At 42.1% G+C, this 22,322-nt stretch overlaps 1 protein-coding gene across 6 annotated transcripts in view; it reads left to right on the top strand.

The window, feature by feature from the left end:
* LOC132825709 (formin-binding protein 1) overlaps positions 1–22,322 on the top strand; it is a 222,760-nt gene that overhangs the window by 77,461 nt on the left and 122,977 nt on the right. For all 6 annotated transcript variants that reach the window (XM_060841110.1, XM_060841113.1, XM_060841114.1 and 3 more), the window contains 2 exons: positions 19,700–19,756; positions 20,814–20,961. In XM_060841110.1, coding sequence (XP_060697093.1) covers positions 19,700–19,756; positions 20,814–20,961 — 205 coding nt within the window. The remainder of the gene's footprint in view (positions 1–19,699; positions 19,757–20,813; positions 20,962–22,322) is intronic.

Genomic DNA, 22,322 nt, shown 5'->3' with positions numbered 1-22,322 from the left:
TATAGTCGGACATACCCTCACTCTGTAATTAATATCAAGTCAGAGAACCAATTCTTGTTCAGTCGGGGTGGAGAAATGCAGACGCATACTTAAAAAGTAAGTACCAATCTAATTGGCATAATTTGAGTTCTAAGTGACAGAAGCAGCATCCTACAAATAGAGCTGACCGATTTCACAGTCAACATGGAATATCACAGCTGGACAGACCTGCCTCTTGTATTTGTTAATGTTGGTGGTCAGTTAAACAACTAACTGAAGATTTCAGAAACATTTACATTCTCAGTGATATCGAGAAATTGCCAAAGATTTTGAATACAGCTAATTAGGTTTCCCAGATTGTGATTGGCAATACCTATTGACATCACTAAGCTCCTGACCATTTATCCTTGGGTCCAAGAATGGACAAAAGATCTGGATTTCAGTGGTGAGATGAGAGTAACAGCCCTCGATGTACACACAGCATTTAACAGCATGTGGCACAAAGGAGCCTTAACAAAACATCCATGGGAACTATGCAACAGCTCTTCACTGGTGGAGTCATGCCTAATAAATGAAAGATGGTTGTGACTGATGCAAGTCAATCATCTGAACCCCAGAACATAGCTCTTGAATGCTGCCTGATGACAGGCATGTTTAGCTGCTTCATCTGTGCTCTTTAAAGTGAAATGCAGGGTTGTTCACCAGCTACTGACAGTATTCAGCACCATTTGTAATGCATGTAATATTGAAGAGTCCGTGGTTGCATGTAGCAAGATCTGGGCTACATTTAGGCTTGCACAATAAATGGCAATCAACATATGCACCTCTCAAGTGGCAGGCAGAGACCATCTCCCAAGTGGAGGAAATATAACCACCTCCCCTTTGACATTCGACAACATTACTATTAATCCTGCACCATTCACCAGGAAATTAACTGGATTAGGAGTATCAATACGAAGGCATGGAAAGGAGAATAGAACCTGCCAATTGGAGGAAAGCCAATTTTGACAGTATTAGGCAAGAACTTTAAAAAGTTGATAAAGGATGGATGTTTGCAGGTAAGGAGATGGCTGGAAAATGAAAAGCCTTCAAAAATGAGATAATGAGAGTCTAGAGACAGTATGTTCCTGTTCGGGTAAAGCGCAAGACAAGTAGGTGTAGGGAATGCTGGATGACGAGAGAAGTTGAGGTTTTGGCCAAGAAGAAGAAGGAAGCATGTGTCAAGTAGAGACAGCAGAATCCACAGGAGGCTACAAAGGCAGTGGGAATATACTTAAGAGGGAAATCAGGAGAACCAAAAGGATTAAGGAGAATCAAAAGGGATTCTACAAATACATTAAGGCCAAAAGAATAGGGCCCCTTAAAGATCAGCTAGGCTGCCTAGGTGTGAAACTGCAGGAGATGGGGGAAATATTAAATCAGTGTTTAGTGTGGAGAAGCATATGGAAGACAGAAATAGATGGTGACATCTTTGGAAACTAGTGTTTCCTGATGAAGGGCTTTCCCCCAATACGTCAATTTTACTACTCTCCGGATGCTGTCTGACCCACTGTGCTTTTCCAGCACCATGTGTTTTGACTCCAATCTCCAGCATCTGCAGTACTCACTTTCGCCTACATCTTGGAAAATGTCTCCATTACAGAGATGGTGTTGCTCGGCATCTTAAAACACATAAAAGTGGAATTATCCCCAGGACCTGATCACATATACCCTAGAACTTTCTGGAAAGCTATGGAAGTGATTGCTGGGCCCCTTGCTGAGATATTTACATCATTGATAACGAAAGGTGAGATGCCGGAAGACTGGATGTTGGTTAATAGTTCCACTATTTAAGAAGGGTGGTAAGGAGTAGCCAGGGAATTATGGACTGGTGAGCCTGACATCAGTGATGGGCAAGTTGTTGGAAACGATCCTGAGGGACAGGATTTACATGTATTTGGAAAGGCAAGGACTGATTAGGGATAGTGAACATGGCTTTGTCTGTGGGAAATTGTGTCTCACTAATGTGATTGAGTTTTTCAAAGAAGTAACGAAGAAGATTAATGAGGGCAGAGCAGTGGACATGATCTACTTGGACTTCAGTAAGGCTTTTAACAAGATTCCTCATGGTAGACTGGTTTGTAAAGTTAGAATCACTCTGAATGCAGGGAGAACTAACCATTAGAATGCAGAACTGACTCAAAAGTAAGAGACAGAGGGTGGTATTGGAGGGTTACTTTCCTGACTGGAGTCCTGTGACCAGCAGCGGTCCTGAAGGATCAGTGCTGGGTCCACTGCTTTTCGTCATTTATGTGCATATGAACATGCAAGGTATGGTTAGTAAGCTTGCAGATGACACCAAAATTGGAAGTGTAATCGTCAGCGAAGAAGGTTACCTCAGTACAACAGGACCTTGATCAGCTGGGCAAATGGGCCAAAGAATGGATGATGGAGTTTAATTTAGGTAAATGTTCGGTGCTGCATTTTGGAAAGGAAAATCAGTGCAGGACTTGTACGCTTACTGGTCAGGTCCTAGGGAGTGTTGCTGAAGAAAGAGACCTTGGAGTGCAGGTTCATAGTCCCTTGAAATTGAGTAGCAGGTAGACTGCATTATGAAGAAGACTTTTGGGGTGACCTTAAAGGTATATAAAATCATGAGGGGCATGGGTGGGGGAGTCCAAAAGTAGAGGACGAAAGGAGAAAGATATCGAAGGGACCTAAGGAGGTAACTTTTTCATGCAGACGCTGATGAATGTATAGAATGAGCTGCCAGAGGAAGTGTGGAGGCTAGTACAATTATAACATTTAAAAGCCATTTAGATGGGTATAAGAATAAGAAGTGTTCAGAGGGACGTGGACCAAATGCTGGCAGATGGGGCTGGAGTAATTTAGGATATCTGGTTGGCATGGACAAATTGGACCAAAGGGTTTACTTCCAAATTATATATATCTGTGATTGCTTGACTTTGAGAGGTTTATCAGCATCCAGTGCTAACCATTAGAATGTCACACGTCTTAACAGTCAGAATTAAAATATTGTATAAAAAAATTGTTTAAAAAATAAGTAAAATACTGGTATTTTGATGGTTTAAAGCAGTGATTAAGAATTCCATGGAGATACAGGGAGGAGTACGAAACATACAAACTAAGATTTGAAACAAAATTGCATGGTGACACAGCATGAAGAAGATCAGTTTTGTGTCCAGTGTTTACCACATGGTGAGTTCATGATTTAAGCAGTGTTAGTTACTCTTGGAATTTGCACATTTCAGGCAAGCCATCGATTTAAAATCTTTGGCAAAGAACATTTAGGAGGAAGATTTAATTTTAAAAAATGAGTTCAGAGTTTTAACGACCTGCAACTTGCAACCTGAAACATTGGCAAAATCAGATTTCATGAGAATCCAAAAGATGATTGAGGTATTTGAAGAATGCTGGCTCATTTACAGGGTTTATGGGTGAGCAAAGCAGAGGTAAGAAACTAAATTGGATGTTGATTCTCAGTATTGAGAAACTGATCCAATTTTACCTTTTTTAAGGTTTAAGTAGCTAGATTAATAAGCCCCTTATTTCATTCATTTGCATTTTATTGTTAACTTACCTTGACTCGTTTATATGCAGTTTGTGATTCTCCCATGCATTGATGAAGAACAGGACAACACCAATTACCAACTTGACAGTCATGCTTGCTATTCTGTGCCTCCATTTTAAAATTAATTCACTACATCTCACTGCATACATCATGGGCAGTGATCCCCTCTGCCTGTTGGTCACAGAAGTCAACATCAACAAAACACCAGCTTTACCACACCATGATGTCAGAGTAACATGTAATACATTTCAGCACTTTACCACTGCACTTTGGAACTTAGAATCTATACAGTGTGGAAACAGGCCATTTGGCACAACAAGTCCACACTGACCCTCCAAAGAGTAACCCATCCACACCCATTCCCGCTACCCTATTATTCTACATATACCCCTGACTAATGCACCAAACCTACACATCCCTGAACATTATGGATAATTTAGCATGGCCAATTTACCTAACCTGCACATCTTTGGATTGTGAAAGAAAACTGGAGCACCTGGATGAAAGCCACACTGACACTGGGAGAATGTCTGTGTGAATTTTGCACAGTCAATCGAGGCTGGAATTGAACCTGGGATCCTTGTGCTGTGAGGCAGCAGTGCTAACCACTGAGCCACTGTGCCATTGTGTAACAATAGTGCTGCTAGGTTGCCTGCGCTGGGACACATCCATTTCTTGCAACTGAATAGGTTGAATTTTATGGTTCTTGGGTTGCATAGCAGTGCTTACTTGGACAGTCACAGGATTTGATTTATTATACAAAGTTTGTGTAAAGCTATTTAGCTTGGGTGCCAGTTACATTTGATGTGGTATGTTCGCTGAGCTAAGAAGTTGGCTTGCAGAAGTTTTGTCCCCTTTCTACTTGACGTCTCCAGTGCTGTGGAGCCTTCTGTGAAGCACTGCTCTACTTTGTCAGTTGGAATTTATTTGGTTTTGTGCCCACTACTTCCGGTTGTTCGTTGCAATGGTTGGTATTATCAGGTCTAGTTCAATGTGTTTTTGATGGAGTCTGTGGATGTATGCCATGCTTCTAGAAATTCTCGAGCTGTCCTCTGTTTGGCTTTTCCTGTAATTGTTGTATTGTCCCAACTGAATTTGTGGTCTTTGTCATCTGTGTGTGTATAGCTTTGAAAGGATAGCTGTCTTGGTGTTCAGCGGCTATTTGAACATGAACACGGGTTGATATCTGTCTGCTGTTTGTTCCATATAGTGTTTCGTGCAGTCCCTGAATACAATCTTCTACCCCATGTTTGTCCTGCATGATAGGTGTTGGATTTTTTTTTCTGGTGTGTAGCTGTCGGTTTGTGCTTTCATGAATCCGAGAGGCTGGAGAAGTCTGGCTGTCAGTTCCAAGATGTTTTTTATATAAGGTAGATAAATTCCAACGGAAACAGTACAGCAGCGCTCCACAAGAGTCTCCACAGCACTGAGGATGTCACCTAGAAAAGGGTTGAAACGTCTGCAAACCAACTTTCTAGCTTAGCAAATGTACCAACAACAATATATTTATTATATTCATATGTATCTAGGTGCAGTGAAAAGTTTTGTTTTACATGCATCCCAAGCAGACTTTACCAAAAAAGGTAAGGGTAATAGATCATAGTGAGGAATACAATGTTACAACTGTAGAGAAGGCGCACAAAGAGCAAGGTCAGCACCAAATTTGAAAGGTCAGTTCAGAAGTTCAATAACAGGGAAGAAGCTGTTCTTTAACCTGTTGATCTGTATGTTTATGCTTTTGTATCTTCTGCCCAACGTGAGAGGTAGGTAGAGATTATAAGCAGTATTGGAGGGGTCTTTGATGTTGGCTGCCTTTCCGAAGCAGTGCGAAGTGTAGATGGAGTCAATGGATGGAAGATTGGTTTATGTGCTGAACTGGGCTGAGTTCACAAATCTCAGTAGTTTCTTACAATCCTGGGCAGAGCAGTTGCCATACCAAGCTGTGCTGCATCTGTAAAAATTGGTAAGTGTCTTTACGGAATGCCAAAATTGCCTTGGCATCCTAAAGAGTCATAGTCATACAGCACATAAACAGTCCATGCCAACCATAATCCCAAACTAAACTAGTCCCATCTGCCTGCTCCTGGTCCACGTCCCTCCAAACCTTTCCAATTCGTGTATTTATCCAAATGTATTTTAAATGTTGTAATTGTACCCACAGCACCGTTTCCTGGGAAAGTTAATTCCACATGCGTAACCATACTCTATAAAAAAAAATTTGCCCCCCCGTGTCTTTTTTAAATCTTTTTCCTCATACCTTAAAAATGTGGCCCCTAGTCTTGAACTCCCCCATCCTAGGGAAAAGACAACTATCATTAACTCTCTCGATACCGCTCATTATTGTATCAACTTCTGTAAGGTCGCCTCTCAACCTTCTGCACATTCATGGAATAAGCCCCAGCCTATCCTGCCTTTCTTTATAACTCTAAGCCTTCTATAAGTGGCAATATTCAAGGAAGTCTCTTCTGAACCCTAAGCAGCTTAATAATAGCCTTTCTATAACTGGGCAATCAGAACTGGTCACAACATTTCAGAACAAGCTTCACCAATATACCCAACATGACTTCCCAACTCCCGTATTCAAAGGACTGAGCAATTAAGGCAAGTAAGCTAAACATCTTTTTAACCACCCTGTCTATATATGACACAAGTTTCAAAGAATGTACCTTGCCCTTGTTTCTTTTTGTTTAACAACATCACCCAGGACTTGACCATTAATTGTATAAGCCGTCGCATCAACTGGGATGAACTAGACCAGATTGGTGATTATTATTGCTAGGAACTTGATGCTGCCTGACCAGCTCCACCTCAGCTCCATTGATGGAGATACAGGTGTGTCCTCTACTTTGCTTCCTGAAGTCAATGACCAGCTCCTTTGTTTTGCTGATGTCAAAGGAGAGATTGTTATCTTTACACTGCACCACAAAGCACTCTGTTTCCTGTATTCCATCTCATTATTGTTTGGGATCCAGCCTATAACTGTGGTGTCATCAATACCTTATAGATAGAGTTAGGATGAAATTTGGTCACACAGTAATGAGTGTACAGTTTGTATAATATGGGGCTGAATACACAGCCTTGCGGGGCGTTGACGATTGACATAGAGGAGGTGCTGTTGCCTGTTCTCACTTGCGGTCTGTAGGTCAGGAAATTGCAGAGGGCAGAGCAGAGCCCTAGGTCTTTGAGTTTGATTTGGTTTGATTGGAGTTATAGTGTTGAATGCTGAGCTATAGTCAATGAGTAGGAGCCTGATGTAGGTATTCTTGTCCTCCATCTGTTCCAAGGATGAGTATAAGGCGAGGGAGATGGCATCTGCCAGGGACCTGTTATGAGGGAAGGTGAATTGCAAGGGATCAGGGCAGTCTGGGAGGCTAGACTTGACTATAAGCCATGACTAACCTCTTGAAGTCTTGTCTTGCATTTTCACACATTGCTTACTCAATGAGAATTTAAGATTCACAGCATTCCTGACTTAAATTGATTTTCAGTATTACCAGAAAGGTAGGGACCTTGTCATTATTGCCAGTGTTGAACAGTCAAAGGGACTAATATATTTCTGTACAGCAACGTGCTGTGAAGAACCCACAGCATATGTCAGCAGATTACATGGCAAACCCACTACATGTGCTTCAACCAAATTGTCATAGCTGAAAGTCAACAGGGACCAGTACTTAGTCAAATGAAGAGGGACTGCGGTAAGTCAGGACTTGTCATGCCAATAAGTAAAAGGCATCATTTGATCTCAGTACAGTACAGTCAAGTGCTTGGTGCACGCAGAGTCTGGGACCCAAGACCATGCAGTCCAAGGATTGGGTCACAGTCTTTCATATGAAGCCCTATCAGTTTGGGAATAACAGATTGACTATCATTTACGGAGCTGAGGAAACATGATTCCTGTAGCTGAATCACACTCAGTTGGATATGTTCTCATAAGTGAATCCAGAACTGGGTGATGGTCAGTTCTAGAGATTTGGGCAGTAAATATGAAGTGCGATTATCAGGGGTCATCCATGCTGTGTAATGGAAAGTGGGAAACTCAAATCTGAGATGAGAAAAAGTGCTGGAGAAACTCAATAGGTCTGGCAGCAGCTGTGGCGAGAGGAACAGTGTCAATGTGTTGAGTCCAGCATGATGTCTTCGGAACTCACTGTTTGTTTCTCAGATTTTGAGCATCTGCAGCATTTTTTTTCTTTTGACAAATCTGGGATGTGATTCATTATGCTATAACACTGAGGAAGATGATGACAATAAAGGTGGGCACCTCCAAATAGAAGGGTGAGATCTGATATCGAATTGGAGGGCACAGAGTAGTTCAAGAGTAGAACTTTCCCAAGTCCCTTCCTCCCTGGATTCAGTGGGTGTGTAGTGGTTATCAATAGTAGCCATGGCATTGCAGTGAACCAAGGGCTAAGGAGGAATAGTGACTATTACATTTTTTTAGGAAAAGTTCAGCAAATCATTGATGTCTGCAGCCACTTATCTGCTTGCAGATGGGCTGCTGGGTTTCCTCACATTGAGTATCTATTAGCTCTAAAGTAATTTGGAAATCCCACATTATGAAAATCATGTTATAAATTAAGTTAATTCTTATTGCATGGATAGTAGTTTGCTCTTACCTGTGGGAATTCCAAGGGTGGTGAGGGAATTTATTCATTATTCAAGATAATTAAACTAAAATCTTAATTCTAAACCCCATATATTTGGGAGAGTGTTTAAATTTTAATTAGGATGGGAAAATGAACTCATTTTAAATAACAACACAAGGTTCATGAATGCTCATGTATTTCTGACTGAAGATATTTATATTGAAACAAAATGAACATAGATCAAGTTTGTGCATTCTCAACTTCTTCCCATTCGATCAATATAATCATACATACTCTGCAGGAAAATGTATGCTTTGGGTAAAATATTGATCCAACTTCAAATATATCATTATCATGGTGACGTTGTCAGAGTGATTGCTGATCATTCTAGAAGAAGCAACTAGAGTCGGTTTGCAGTCCTTACCAAGTATTGTTGATGCTTGTCTGAACCTTTTAAATCAGTGACCTGTGATTCAGTATAATTTGTTGAAAGTTCATGGGCACGAGTAGTTTTTGATTTTACTGAGAAATGCTTAATTATTTAATATCTGATCGGAAGCCAGCTATGCAAGGCTACCAATATTTTGATAATTGGTTGTTAATTTTGGGTGCTGTTATTGGAGTATGTGCAATTCCGAATATAGAAGACTGAATTCCATGAACTGTTTTATATTGGTAAAAACGGGTTTTTCAATACCCCAAGAAGGAGGAGATCATTCAGCTGTTTGGGCACACTCTCTATCATTCAACAAGGTCATTGTTGAACTGTACCTCAACTTCCATTTCTGCACCTTTTGCTCAATTTTCTTTGACATCCGTCCCTCTCAAAAATCTGTCTTTTAATCTTAAAATCTCCCATGATGTAAAATATACTTTTCGAGAAACAGATTCAAGACTTCTACTATCTGTGGTGTGAAAAAATGTTTCTTAATTTTTCTCTTAAAATGAAAATTAAATTCGGGTCATTTATGTCCTCTTTCTCTTGATTCCCCCACTTAAAAACAAGTTCATCTCCCCTGCCAATCTTTTAAAACATTTCAAACACTTTGATCAAATCTGTCCTCAATGTTGTAATTTAGTGTAATACAAATCACATTGTAATCTGACCTTCCAGGCCTCCATATCTTTTGATGAATTTTGATAACTTTGTTTCAGAGATGCTGCATCCAGTGTCCATGATTGAACACTGTACTCCACATGGGGTTCAGATCAAGGGCTGGAAACAACTCTCTTCCTTCATCCATGTCCATAATAAATATGATGCAAAGATGAGAAGTCAAAATCAAACTCTGGGGAATGATATCTGTTGCGTCTAGTGACCACAGTGCAGCAAGAAAGCACAACATTATTTTTCACAATTGCAATCGGTTGTATGACAGCCCCCAACTGGATATCACCACCTGCTCTTCTGACTCCTCCACTGTTTTTCATTTTTATTCACTTTGGGAGGTGGTCATCGCTGGCTGGACAGCATTTGTTGTCCATCCCAAGTTGCTCTTAAGAAGGTGGTGGTGAGCTGCTGTCTTTTGCCGCTATAACCCAAATGCTTTAAGTTGACCCACAATGCCTTGGGGAGAGAATTCCAGGATTTTGACCCAGCATCATGGAAATATATTTATGGGCAGCACGGTGGCACAGTGGTTAGCCTCACAGCGCCAGAGACCCAGGTTCAATTCCCGCCTCAGGTGACTGACTGTGTGGAGTTTGCACATTCTCCCCGTGTCTGCGTGGGTTTCCTCCGGGTGCTCCGGTTTCTTCCCACAATCCAAAAATGTGTAGGTTAGGTGAATTGGCCGTGCTAAATTACCCATAGTGTTAGGTGACAGGGTAAGTGTAGAGGAATGGGTCTGGGTGGGTTGTGCTTTGGCGGGTCGGTGTGGACTTGTTGGGCCGAAGGGCCTGTTTCCACACTGTAAGTAATCTAATATCACCGTTCCTTCAAAATCAGGATAGTGAGTGGTGTGTAAGGGGTTTCCTGGTGGTGATGTCCCCATCTATCTGCTGCCTTTTTTCTTCTAGATGGAAGTGGTTGTGGCTTTGGCAGGTGCTTCTGGGGATCTTTGGTGAATTTCTGCAGTGCATATCGTAGATAGTATATATTGCTGCTACTGTGCGTCTGTGACGGAAGGGATGGATCTGTCTGGATGTGGTCCTGATCAGGTGCCTGGATGGTGTCAAGCTTCTTGTTGGAACTGCATCAATCCAGGCAAGTGGGGAGTGTTCCTTGTAGATAGGCAAGCTTCGGGAGGAGAGTTACTCATCATAGTATTCATAGCAAATGACCCGCCACTGTGTTTAAGTGACGAATCCATTTGAGTTTCTGGTCAGTGGTAGCACTCAATGTTGATGATCGGTGATTCAGTCATGGTAACACCATTGAATTTCAAGGAGTGGTTGTTATGTTGTCTCTTACTGGTGATGGTCATAGCTTGGCATTTCGGTAGTGCAATGTTACTTGCCACTTGTCAGTCCAAGCTTAGATTTTGTCCAGATTGTGCCGCATTTGAACATGGACTGCTTCAGCATCTGAGCATTGTGAATGGTGCTAAACATACCCACTTTTGGCCTTATGATGGGGGGAAAGTCATTGATGAAGCAACCAAAGATGGTGGGCCTAAGACACTATCTTGAGGAACTCCTGCAGATATATCCTGAATCTGAGATGACTGACTTACAGCAAACTCAGCCATTTTCCAATGTGTCAGCTTTGACTGCAACAAGCAAAGAGTTTGCCCCCGATTCCCACTGACTCCAGTTTTGTTAGAATTCTTTGATGCCATTTGATCGAATGTGGCCTTGATGTCAAGGGCTATCACTCTCACCTCACCTCTGGAATTAAACTCTTTCTTTCATGTTTGAATCAAGGCTGTAATGACATAAAGAGCTGAGTGCCCTGGTAAAACTCAAACTGCATGACTGAGCAGGTTATTGGTGTGCTAATGCTGCTTGATAGCATTTCTGATGGCACCTTCCATTACTTTCTCAGGGATTGAGAGAAGACTGATAGGATAATAATTGGCTGGTTTGGATTTTTCATGCATTTTGTGCACAAGACATACCCGGGCAATTTTCCATACTGTTGGTTATTTGCCAGTTTTGTAGATGTAATGGAAAAGCTTGGTTAGGAGAGTGGCAAGTTCTTTGTAGTATCTAATGCTTCTCATTTCTTGATATCACATGAAATGAATGGAATGTTTGAATCCTGGTGTCTCAATGTTGGGGACTACTGAGATGGATCATCCAATTGGTGCTTATGGCTGAAATTTGTTGCAAATGCTTTAGTCTTTTGCACTTGTGTTGGGCACTTCCATTATTGAGGATGGGGTTATTTGTGGAGCTGCCTCCTCAAGTGAGTGCTTGATTGTTCTCCACTATCCACAATTAGATGTGGCAGGCCTGTAGTGCTTAGATCTAATCTGTTGATTGTGGGATTGCTCAGCTCAGTCCATCACTAGTCACCAGTCACAAAAAGTAGTCCTGTTTGGTAGCTTCACCGGGTAGGGAAATAGATGGTGACATCTTGCAAAATGTCCATATTACAGAGGAGGAAGTGCTGGATGTCTCAAAACGCATAAAAGGGGATAAATCCCCAGGACCTGATCAGGTGTACTTGAAGTCTGAGAAGCTAGAGAACGTAGAACATAGAACAATACAGCGCAGAACAGGCCCTTCGGCCCACGATGTTGTGCCGAACATTTGTCCTAGTTTAAGCACCTATCCATGTACCTATCCAATTGCCGCTTAACAGTCATTCCATGCCCCCACCACTCTGTAACGAACCTACCCCTGACATCCCCCCCCCACCCTTCACCTTAAATTTATGTCCCCTTGCAACACTCTGTTGTACCCGGGGAAAATGTCTCTGACTGTCTACTCTATCTATTTCCCTGATCATCTTATAAACCTCTATCAAGTCATCCCTCTTCCTTCGCCGTTCCAATGAGAAGGCCTAGCACACTCAACCTATCCTCGACGACTTATTCTCCATTCCAGGCAACATCCTGTTAAATCTCCTATGCACCCTCTCCAAAGTTTCCACATCTTTCCTAAAATGCGGCGACCAGAACTGCACACAGTACTCCAAATGTGGCTTTATCAAGGTCCCATACAGCTGCAACATCACCTCGCGACTCTTTAATTCAATCCCTCTGCTAATGAACGCTAATATACAAGCTCTATCCATCTGAGTGGCAATTTTCAAAGATCTATGAACATAGACCCTAAGATCCCTCTGCTCCTCCACCTTACTAAGAACCCTACCGTTAACCCTGTATTCCGCATTTTTATTTGTCCTTCCAAAATGGACAACATCACACTTGACAGGGTTGAACTCCATCTGCCACTTCTCAGCCCAGCTCTGCATCATATCTCAGTCCCTTTGCAGCCGACAACAGCCCTCCTCACTATCCACAACTCCACCAATCTTCGTATCGTCTGCAAATTTACTGACCCACCCTTCGACTCCCTCTTCCATGCCATTAATAAAAATTACAAACAGCAGAGGACCCAGAACTGATCCCTGCGGAACCCCACTTGTAACTGGGCTCCATGTTGAATATTTACCATCAACCACCACTCTCTGACTTCGACCGGTTAGCCAGTTCTCTATCCAATTGGCCAAACTTCCCACTATCCCATGCCTCCTGACTTTCTGCATAAGCCTACCATGGGGAACCTTATCAAATGCCTTACTAAAATCCACGTACACTACATCCACTGTTCTACCCTCATCCACATGCTTGGTCACCTCCTCAAAGAATTCAATAAGGCTTGTAAGGCAAGACCTACCTCTCACAATCCCCTCACAGAAGTGATTGCTGGGCCTCTTGCTGAGATATTTGTATCATCGATAATCACAGGTGAGGTGCTGGAGGTTGGCTAATGTGGTGCCACTGTTTAAGAAGGGTTTTAAAGACAAGCCAGGGAACTATAGACCAGTGAGCCTGACATCAATGGTGGACAGATTGTTGGAGGGAATCCTGAGAGACAGGATGTACATGTATTTGGAAAGACAAGGACTGATTAGGTTTAGTCTACATGGTTTTGTGCCTGGGAAACCATGTCTCTCAAACTTGATTTGAGTTTTTTGAGAAAGTAACAAAGAAGATTGATGAGGGCAGTGCGGTAGATGTGATCTCTATGGACTTCAGTACGACATTCAACAAGGTACCCCATGGGAGACTGATTAGCAAGGTTAGATCTCATGGAATACAGGAAGAACTAGCCATTTGGATCCAGAACTGGCTCAAAGGTAGAAGACAGAGGGTGGTGGTGGAGGGTTGTTCTTCAGACTGGAGGCCTGTGACCAGTGGAGTGCCACAACGATCGGTGCTGGGTCCTCTACTTTTTGACATTTACATAAATGATTTGGATGCGAGCATAAGAGGTACAATTAGTAAGTTTGCAGATGACACCAAAATTGGAGGTATAGTAGACAGTGAAGAGGGTTACTTCAGATTATAACAGGATCTGGACCAGATGTGCCAATGGACCGGGAAGTGGCAGATGGAGTTTAATTCAGATAAATGTGAGGTGCTGCATTTTGGGAAAGCAAATCTTAGCAGGATTTATACACTTAATGGGAAGGTCCTAAGGAGTGTTGCTGAACAAAGAGACCTTGGAGTGCAGGTTCATAACTCCTTGAAAGTGGAATTGCAGGTAGGTAGGATAGGGAAGAAGGCATTTGGTATGCTTTCATTTATTGGTCAGAGTATTGAGTATAGGAGCCGGGAAGACATGTTGCGGCTGTACAGGACATTGGTTCGGCCACTGTTAGAATATTGTGTGCAATTCTGGTCTCCTTCCTATCGGAAAGATGTTGTGAAACTTGAAAGGGTTCAGAAAGGATTTACAAGGATGTTGCAGGGTTGAAGGATTTGAGCTATAGGGGGAGGCTGAACAGGCTGGGGCTGTTTTCCCTGGAGCTTCGGAGGCTGAGGGGTGACCTTATAGAGGTTTAGAAAATTATGAGGGGCATGGATAGGATAAAGAGACAAAGTCTTTTCCCTGGGGTGGGGGAGTCCAGAACTAGAGGGCATAGGTTTAGGGTGAGACGAGAAAGGTATCAAAGTGTGGTATGTGTGGAATGAGCTGCCAGAAGATGTGGTGGAGGCTGGTACAATTGCAACATTTAAGAGGCATTTGGATGGGTATATGAATAGGAAGGGTTTGGAGGGATATGGGGCTGGTGCTGGCAGGTGGGACTAGATTGGGTTGGGATATCTGGTCGGCATGGACGGGTTGGATCGAAGGCTCTGTTTCCATGCTGTACATCTCTATGACTCTGTGACACTTCATTTTCAAGTATGCCTCATGGTGCTTCTAGCAGGCTGTCCTGCATTCTCCATTTAACCAAAGTTATTCCCCTGACTTGACTGTGATGGTTTAGTGGAGGATTTGTGCATCTCAAGGTGGGAGATTGTACGAGAGTACAATTCCGATGTTGAGGGCCAACAGCGCTTCTTGGATGCCCAGTCTTGAAGTGCTAAATCTGTTCTAAATCTATCCCCTCTTGCACTCATCGTGCCACGCAACATGTTGGAAAGCATTCTCAATGTGAAGGTAGGACTTCACATAGAACATAGAACATTACAGCGCAGTGCAGGCCCTTCGGCCCTCGATGTTGCACCGCCCTGTCATACTAATCTGAAGCCCATCCCACCTACACTATTCTATGTACGTCCATATGCCTGTTCAATGACGACTTAAATGCACTTAAACTTGGCGAATCTACTACTGTTGCAGGCAAAGCATTCCATACCCTTACTACTCTCTGAGTAAAGAGACTACCTCTGACATCTGTCTTATACCTATCTCCTCTCACTTTAAAGTTGTGTCCCCTCGTGTTTGCCATCCCCATACTTGGAAAAAGGCTCTCCCTGAACTCCGGATCTCAATCCCTCTATTAATAAAGGCCAAAACACTGTGTGCCGCCTTAACAACCCTGTCAATCTGGGTGGCAACTTTCAGGGATCTGTGTACGTGGACACCGAGATCTCTCTGCTCATTTGCATTCCCAAGAATCTTACCATTAGCCCAGTACTTTGCATTCCGATTACTCCATCCAAAGTGTATCACCTCACACTTGTCCACATTAAACTCCATTTGCAACTTCTCAGCCCAGCTCTGTATCCTATCTATGTCTCTCTGCAACCTACTACATCCTTTGTTACTATCCACAACTCCACTGACATTAGTGTCATCCGCAAATTTACTAACCCACCCTTCTAAGCCCTCATCCAGGCCATTTATCAAAATGACGAACAGCAGTGGACCCGACACTGACCCTTGTGGTACGCCGCTAGTAACTAGACGCCAAGACTAACATGTTCCATCAACTACAACCCTTTGTTTTCTTTCAGCAAGCCAATTACTGATTCAAACTGCTATGTCTCCCACAATTCCATTTCTCTGCATTTTGTATGATAACCTACTGTGGGGAACCTTATCGACCGCCTTGCTGAAATCCATATACACCACATCAACCTGTTTACACTCATCTACCTGTTTGGTCACTTTGTCAAAAAACTCAGTAAGATCCGTTAGGCACGGCCTACCCTTTACAAAACTGTGCTGACTGTCCCTGATCAGATTATTCTTTTCTAGATGGTTATAAATCCTATCTCTTATAACCTTTTCCAACACTTTACCAACAACTGAAGTGAGACTCACTGGTCAGTAATTACCAGGGTTGTCTCAATTACCCTTTTTGAACAAGGGAACCACATTTGCTATCCACCTGTCCTCAGGCACTATTCCTGTAGACAATGATGGTTTGACGATCAATGCCAAAGGCTCGGCAATCTCTTCCCTTGCTTCCCAGAGGATCCGAGGATAGATCCCATCAGGCCCAGGGGACTTGTCTGTTTTCACACTCTGCAGTATTTCTAATACCTCTTCCTTGTGAACTTCAATCTCTTCTAATCTAGGTGCAAGTATCTCTGTATCTTCCTCGCCAGCATTTTTATTTTCTATAGTGAACACTGTTGAAAAATATTGATTTAGTGCTTCCCCTATCTCCTCCAACTCCACACACAACTTCCCACTACTATCCTTGATTGGCTCTAATCTAAGTCTCGTCATTCTTTTATTGCTGACATACCTATTGAAAGCCTAAGGGTTAACCCTGATCGTATCCGCCAACAACTTCTCATGTCTCCCCCTGGCACTTCTGAGCTCTCTTTTTAGGTCTTTCCTGACTTCCTTGTAACCCTCAAGCACCCTAACTGTGTTTTCACATTTTCTCCTAACAGAAGCTTTCTTTTTCTTGACCAGGGATTCCACTTCCTCAATAAACCACTGCTCACACGTTCTATATCTTCCTGCCTGCCTGACAGGTGCATACTTATCTAGGACACACAGGAGCTTTTCCTTGAGTAAGCTCCACATTTTTAATGTGCTCATCCCCTGCAGTTTCCTTTCCCCATTCTACGCTTCCTAAATGTTTCCTAATTGCATCGTAATTCCCCCCCCCCCCGCCCAAGAAACGCTTGCTTGGTGGAGTACACCTATCACATTCCATCACTAAAGTAAACCTGACAGAATTGTGATCGCTGTCTCCAAAGTGCTCACTTCCAAATCTAACACCTGGCCAAGCTCGTTACCCAGTACTAAATCTAAAGTGGCTTTGCCCCTTGTAAGCCTGTCTCCATACTGTGTCAGGAAGCCTTCCTGCACACACCGGACAAAAACTGACCCATCTATAGTACTCGTACTGTAGTGATCCCAATCAATATTTGGATGGTTGAAGTCCCCCATGACAAGTACCCTGCCTCTCTTACGAATCATCTTTGCTATCCTTTCCTCTACATCTTTGGGACTATTCGGAGGTCTATAGAAAACTCCCAGCATGGTGACTTCTTTCCTATTTCTAACCTCAGCCCATACTACCTCAGTTAACGAGTCCCCAAACATCCTTTCCACAACTGTAATATTGTCCCTGATCAACAATGCCACACCTCCCCCTCTTTTACCATCTTCTCTTGACAAGGATTGTACATCGGTCACTCTTACAGATACATTCATGGCCAGATGCATCTGCAGCCAGCAGATTGGTAAAGTTGAGCAGAAGCAGTCTAACAGCAAGTCTTTTAGGACCTGATCAGTTCAGTCAACAGTGATGCTACTGAGCCACTCTTGATGACGGATGTTGAACTCCCCCACTCAGAGTACATTTTGTGCCCCTGCCACCCTCTGTGCTTACTCCATGTGTTGTCAAACATGGAGTACTGATTTTATTTGGCAATGGAGGATAGTAATCAGCAGGAAGTTTCCTTGCCCATATTTAACCTGAAGCCATGTGACTTCTCTGGACCCAGAGTCCATATTGTGCACTCTGAAGGCAACTCATTCCCAGCCATATACCACTGTGTCTTTAACTCTGCTGCGTCTATCTTGCCAGTAGAACAGGATATATCCAGAATGATGTTGCTTGTTTCTAAGATATAGAACATAGAACATAGAAAGATACAGCGCAGTACAGGCCCTTCGGCCCTCGATGTTGCGCCGACCGAATCCTACCTAACCTACACTAGCCCAATAACTTCCAAATGCCTATCCAATGCCCGCTTAAATGACCATAAAGAAGGAGAGTTCACCACTGCTACTGGCAGGGCATTCCATGAACACTCAACCCGCTGTGTAAAGAATCTACCCCTAACATCTGTCCTATACCTACCACCCCTTAATTTAAAGCTGTGTCCCCTAGTAACACCTGACTCCATTAGCGGTAAAAGGTTCTCAGTGTCGACCCTATCTAAACCCCTAATCATCTTATACACCTCTATCAAATCTCCCCTAAACCTTCTCTTCTCCAATGAGAACAGCCCCAAGTGCCTCAGCTTTTCCTCATAAGATTTTCCTACCATTCCAGGCAACATCCTGGTGAACCTCCTCTGCACTCGTTCCAATGCCTCCACATCCTTCCTATAGTATGGCGACCAAAACTGCACACAATACTCCAGATGAGGCCGCACCAGAGTCTTATACAGTTGCAACATGACCTCAGGACTCCGGAACTCAATTCCTCTACCAATAAAGCCCAGTACACCATATGCCTTCCTCACAGCACTATTTACCTGGGTGGCAACTTTCAGAGATCTGTGTACATGGACACCAAGATCCCTCTGCTCATCCACACTACCAAGTAGCCTACCATTAGCCCAGTAATCCATCATCTTGTTACTCCTACCAAAGTGAATGACTTCACACTTAGCTACATTGAATTCCATTTACCACCTTTCTGCCCAGCTCTGCAACTTATCTATATCCCGCTGTAACCTACCACTTCCTTCCTCACTATCCACAACTCCACCGACTTTTGTGTCATCCGCAAACTTGCTTACCCAGCTTTCAAGCCCTTCCTCTAGATCATTTATAAAGATAACAAAAAGCAATGGTCCCAAAACAGATCCTTGTGGTACACCGCTAGTAACTGCACTCCAAGATGAACTTAGTCCATCAACTACTACCCTCTGTCTCCTTCCAGCCAGCCAATTCCTAATCCAAACCTCTAATGTATCCTCAATGCCATACCTCCGTAGTTTTAGCATTAGCCTACCATGGGGAACCTTATCGAACGCCTTACTAAAATCCATATACACAACATCTACTGCTTTACCCTCGTCCACTTCCTTAGTCACCTTCTCAAAGAACTCAATAAGGTTTGTGAGGCACGACCTGCCCTTCACAAAACCATGCTGGCTATCCTTGCCTGCCATACTCACTGGATCATCTTAGAATCTCTACAGTGTGGAAACAGACACTTCGGCCCAACAACCCCACACCGATCCTTCAAAAAGTACCCCACCAAAATCCCTTCCCTACCCTTTTATCCTAGATTTACTCAACGAATGCACAGATCTCTGAACACTCTGGGCAATTTTGCATGGCCAATTCACCTAACCTGCACCTCTTTGGACTGTGGGAGAAAACCGGAGCATGCAGAGGACACACGGAGAATGTGCAAACTACAGACAGTTGCCTGACTTTGGAATCGGACCCTGGTCCCTGGCGCTGTGAGGCAGCAGTGCTAACCACTGTGCCAACAATGTCAGGCTGTTGCTAATCAGTCTGTGAATCAGCTTTCCCAATTTTGGTAGTACACCAGCCGTTAGTAAAGAAAATTGCAGAGTTGACAGGGCTGTTTTTACCAGGTGAAAGTGAGGACTGGAGATCAGAGTCAAGATTAGAGTGGTGCTGGAAATGCACAGCAGATCAGGCAGCATCCGAGGAGCAGGAAGTTCAACGTTTTGGGCAAAAGCCTTTCGTTAAGAATGAGGCTGGAAGCCTCTGGGCTGGAGAGATAATGGGAGGGGGTGGGACGGGGAAGAAGGTAGGTGGGAGTGCAAAAGATGGATGGAGGAAGGGATAAAGGGTTAAAGGAGCAGAAACTTCCTCTAATAAAATATTGGGTAAACAGAAGTCAATATTTTCAGTCTTAAGTTCTTGGTGGAAAGAGCTTGGAACAAATTTATTTACTAACTGAGCAGTCATTCATGTCTTACAAAGTTTAATTTTTAAAAAATTCTTTGAATTAATGTATCTTATATGAATTACATTTCAGGAATCTTTCGAAGAAGTATCAGCCAAAAAAGAACTCCAGAGAAGAGGAAGAACAGAGGTGATTGTTCTTTTAATTAATAATAGCACAAGCCATGAATTGTTAACTGCAGCAAAAATACCAGACACCGTTTTGGATACAAAAATAGAAATTGTTGGAAAGGTTCAGAAGATCTTCCAGCTGTTGTGGAGAGAAATCAGAGTTAACATTTCGGATTCAGTGATCCTCAGAAAGATAGTGTTGAGTTATTCTTCAGTACTTTAACTTTCTTCGTTTATAAATGATCATGCAAATCAGTTGTGTTTTCAAATTAGCAGAAACAGATACTTAAGTTTTTTCCAAAATTACTGTGACCTAGTTTTGTCTTCTGAAATAGCGCACAATTTTAAATTACAGAATTTGGCAAATATAATGCTGACCCCTTCTGATGAGTGGCGGAGATGGACAATAAATAGTAAGATCATTCAAACCTGATTATTCTAATGCTTTGCTTAGCATCTTGTTATACAGAAGGGGTGTTAGTAGTATGAGAATAATAACCTGTGAAATGTTAAGTTGATGATAAATGGTTAGAGGTTAGGGGAAAATGCATGAAAGTGGTGGAGATAAAATGACACTGCTTATTTCTTTCACCATAGCTTGGTTTCTATATATTTTCTCATGCAAACCTGCTGATGGATCTTTACTATTAACCAAGAAAATGAACAAAGGTTGCCCATTTCTTTACATCACAAATTAAAAACTAATAATCCAGGAATATTCTAAATAGATGTATTATGTTTATTTTTGTTTGAAATTAATTTATGCATGTGCTATTTGGATTATATACAAATTCACCAGCACTGTACATTGTAAGCCGATTTCTGTTTTGGAGTGTTGCTTTTATGTATCAATTGTTAAAGTATTGTCAAAAGAATTTATTAATGTTAGTCTCTGTTTGCATTTTAGAAAATTTATAAAATCAACACATCCAATTTTGGAAGTTCAAGATAAATTTTGGAAGTTGTTTGCTTCTAGATGTGATCTATCTTAACCATCTGACTTTTGATTTAAGAAGTTTAGAACTGAATCTTTAAGAAAATGCAAGTAGCATATCACTGAATACATTATTTTGCAGATACACATCATGTCAAGCATTTCTAGCCATTTTGAATGAAATGAACGACTATGCAGGCCAGCATGAGGTGATTGCTGAGAACATGAGTGGGCTAATATTTGCTGAGCTGTCACGCTACATCCAGGAACTCAAGCAAGAACGGAAATTGGTAACTTCTGTATATTGGCCATTTGTGTTTATTACTGCTGTTAATGCAAAGGTTAGAGCTCCTAACAAAGCTCTATTTGTAGACCTTTACACATCATCTCTATCATTTCAAACTGACACAACTGACACTAAACTATACAGGGAAAAAAAAATTAGTCCTCCAACAGACATGATGACTGTTAGAACTGTATGACTTAAAACCTCCATAAAGCTTTAACTAGCATTCAATTTGACATTTGAAGTCAAAGTGGAAATCTCAGAAATTTTAATTGGTTTTAGAGCCCCTTGTCTGGCATGGGGATAGAGACTAAGAGGGCACTCAATATTTGTGATATAAATAATAAATTAGTAACTTCAGTTTAAATTGCTAAAAGTGAGGATAGGGTTAGATTTTGTTGCAAGAACAAACAATGTCATAATGGTCTCTGTTTGTATTCTAGAACATGCAAAGTGAAGATGCCTCTGCTGTAGCAAAGGAATATGTGCAAACTTTAAGCTGGAATGTGTAAGATTTCCTGCACCACTTAGTCTCTTTCCATTTCCCATGCTGCACTCTTATGTGCTATGCGCATGGATATTTCATATTGTGCATTAGTTTTGTGTTTCAGTTATAATTTCATGTCCAGGCAGTCAAATTCAGTCAAGACTAAATCCAGTTGAGACTAGCTTGAGAAACAAATAATATTCTATTTCTTGAGAATATTTCAAATTGTGTTCAGAATGGTATTAAACTCCAGGATTTTGACCGGATGTTGGAGCGGGTGGATAATTGACAGATGGAATTTAATGGAGAGAAGTAAGAAGGAATTAATTTCGGTAAGCAGAAGGAGTTAGGCAATATCAAATAATAGGTATTATTCTTACAGGGGTGCAGAAACAGAAACCTGGGAGCATGTACTCATAATTGATTGATTGAAGCTGACAGAACAGATTGAGAGAGCAGCGAGCAAAGCACAAAGGATTCTAGCCTTATAAATAGGGAAATAGAGCTAAAAAGTCAAGAAAGTTAAACCTCTAGTTTTGCCTAAACTGGAATATTCTGTCCCTTATTAGGGACCAAACTTCAGGAATGATCTGAAGCTGTTAGAAAGAGAGCAGGATAGACTGCAGTATGGTTCCAGTGATGGACAATTTCATTTACATCAACTGAAAAGACTTGGGTTGCCCTCCTTGGAGGAAATGAGGAGATTTGGTGGATGCATTCACCATTGTGAGGGTCTGGACAAAGCAGAAGTTGTTTACATTGGGAAGATTAAGAACCAGATACTATTTAAAGGTTAATGGCAAAAGAATCAGACATGCTTGTTGGAGGACAAATAACAGTCAGTAAAAACAGAAGGAATAACCTATTTATGCAGTGAG

Source organism: Hemiscyllium ocellatum, chromosome 21 (assembly GCF_020745735.1).
Source record: "Hemiscyllium ocellatum isolate sHemOce1 chromosome 21, sHemOce1.pat.X.cur, whole genome shotgun sequence".
NCBI lineage: Eukaryota > Metazoa > Chordata > Chondrichthyes > Orectolobiformes > Hemiscylliidae > Hemiscyllium > Hemiscyllium ocellatum.
Note: the sequence above shows the minus strand (reverse complement) of the source record. Positions and strands in the feature narration are given on the sequence as shown.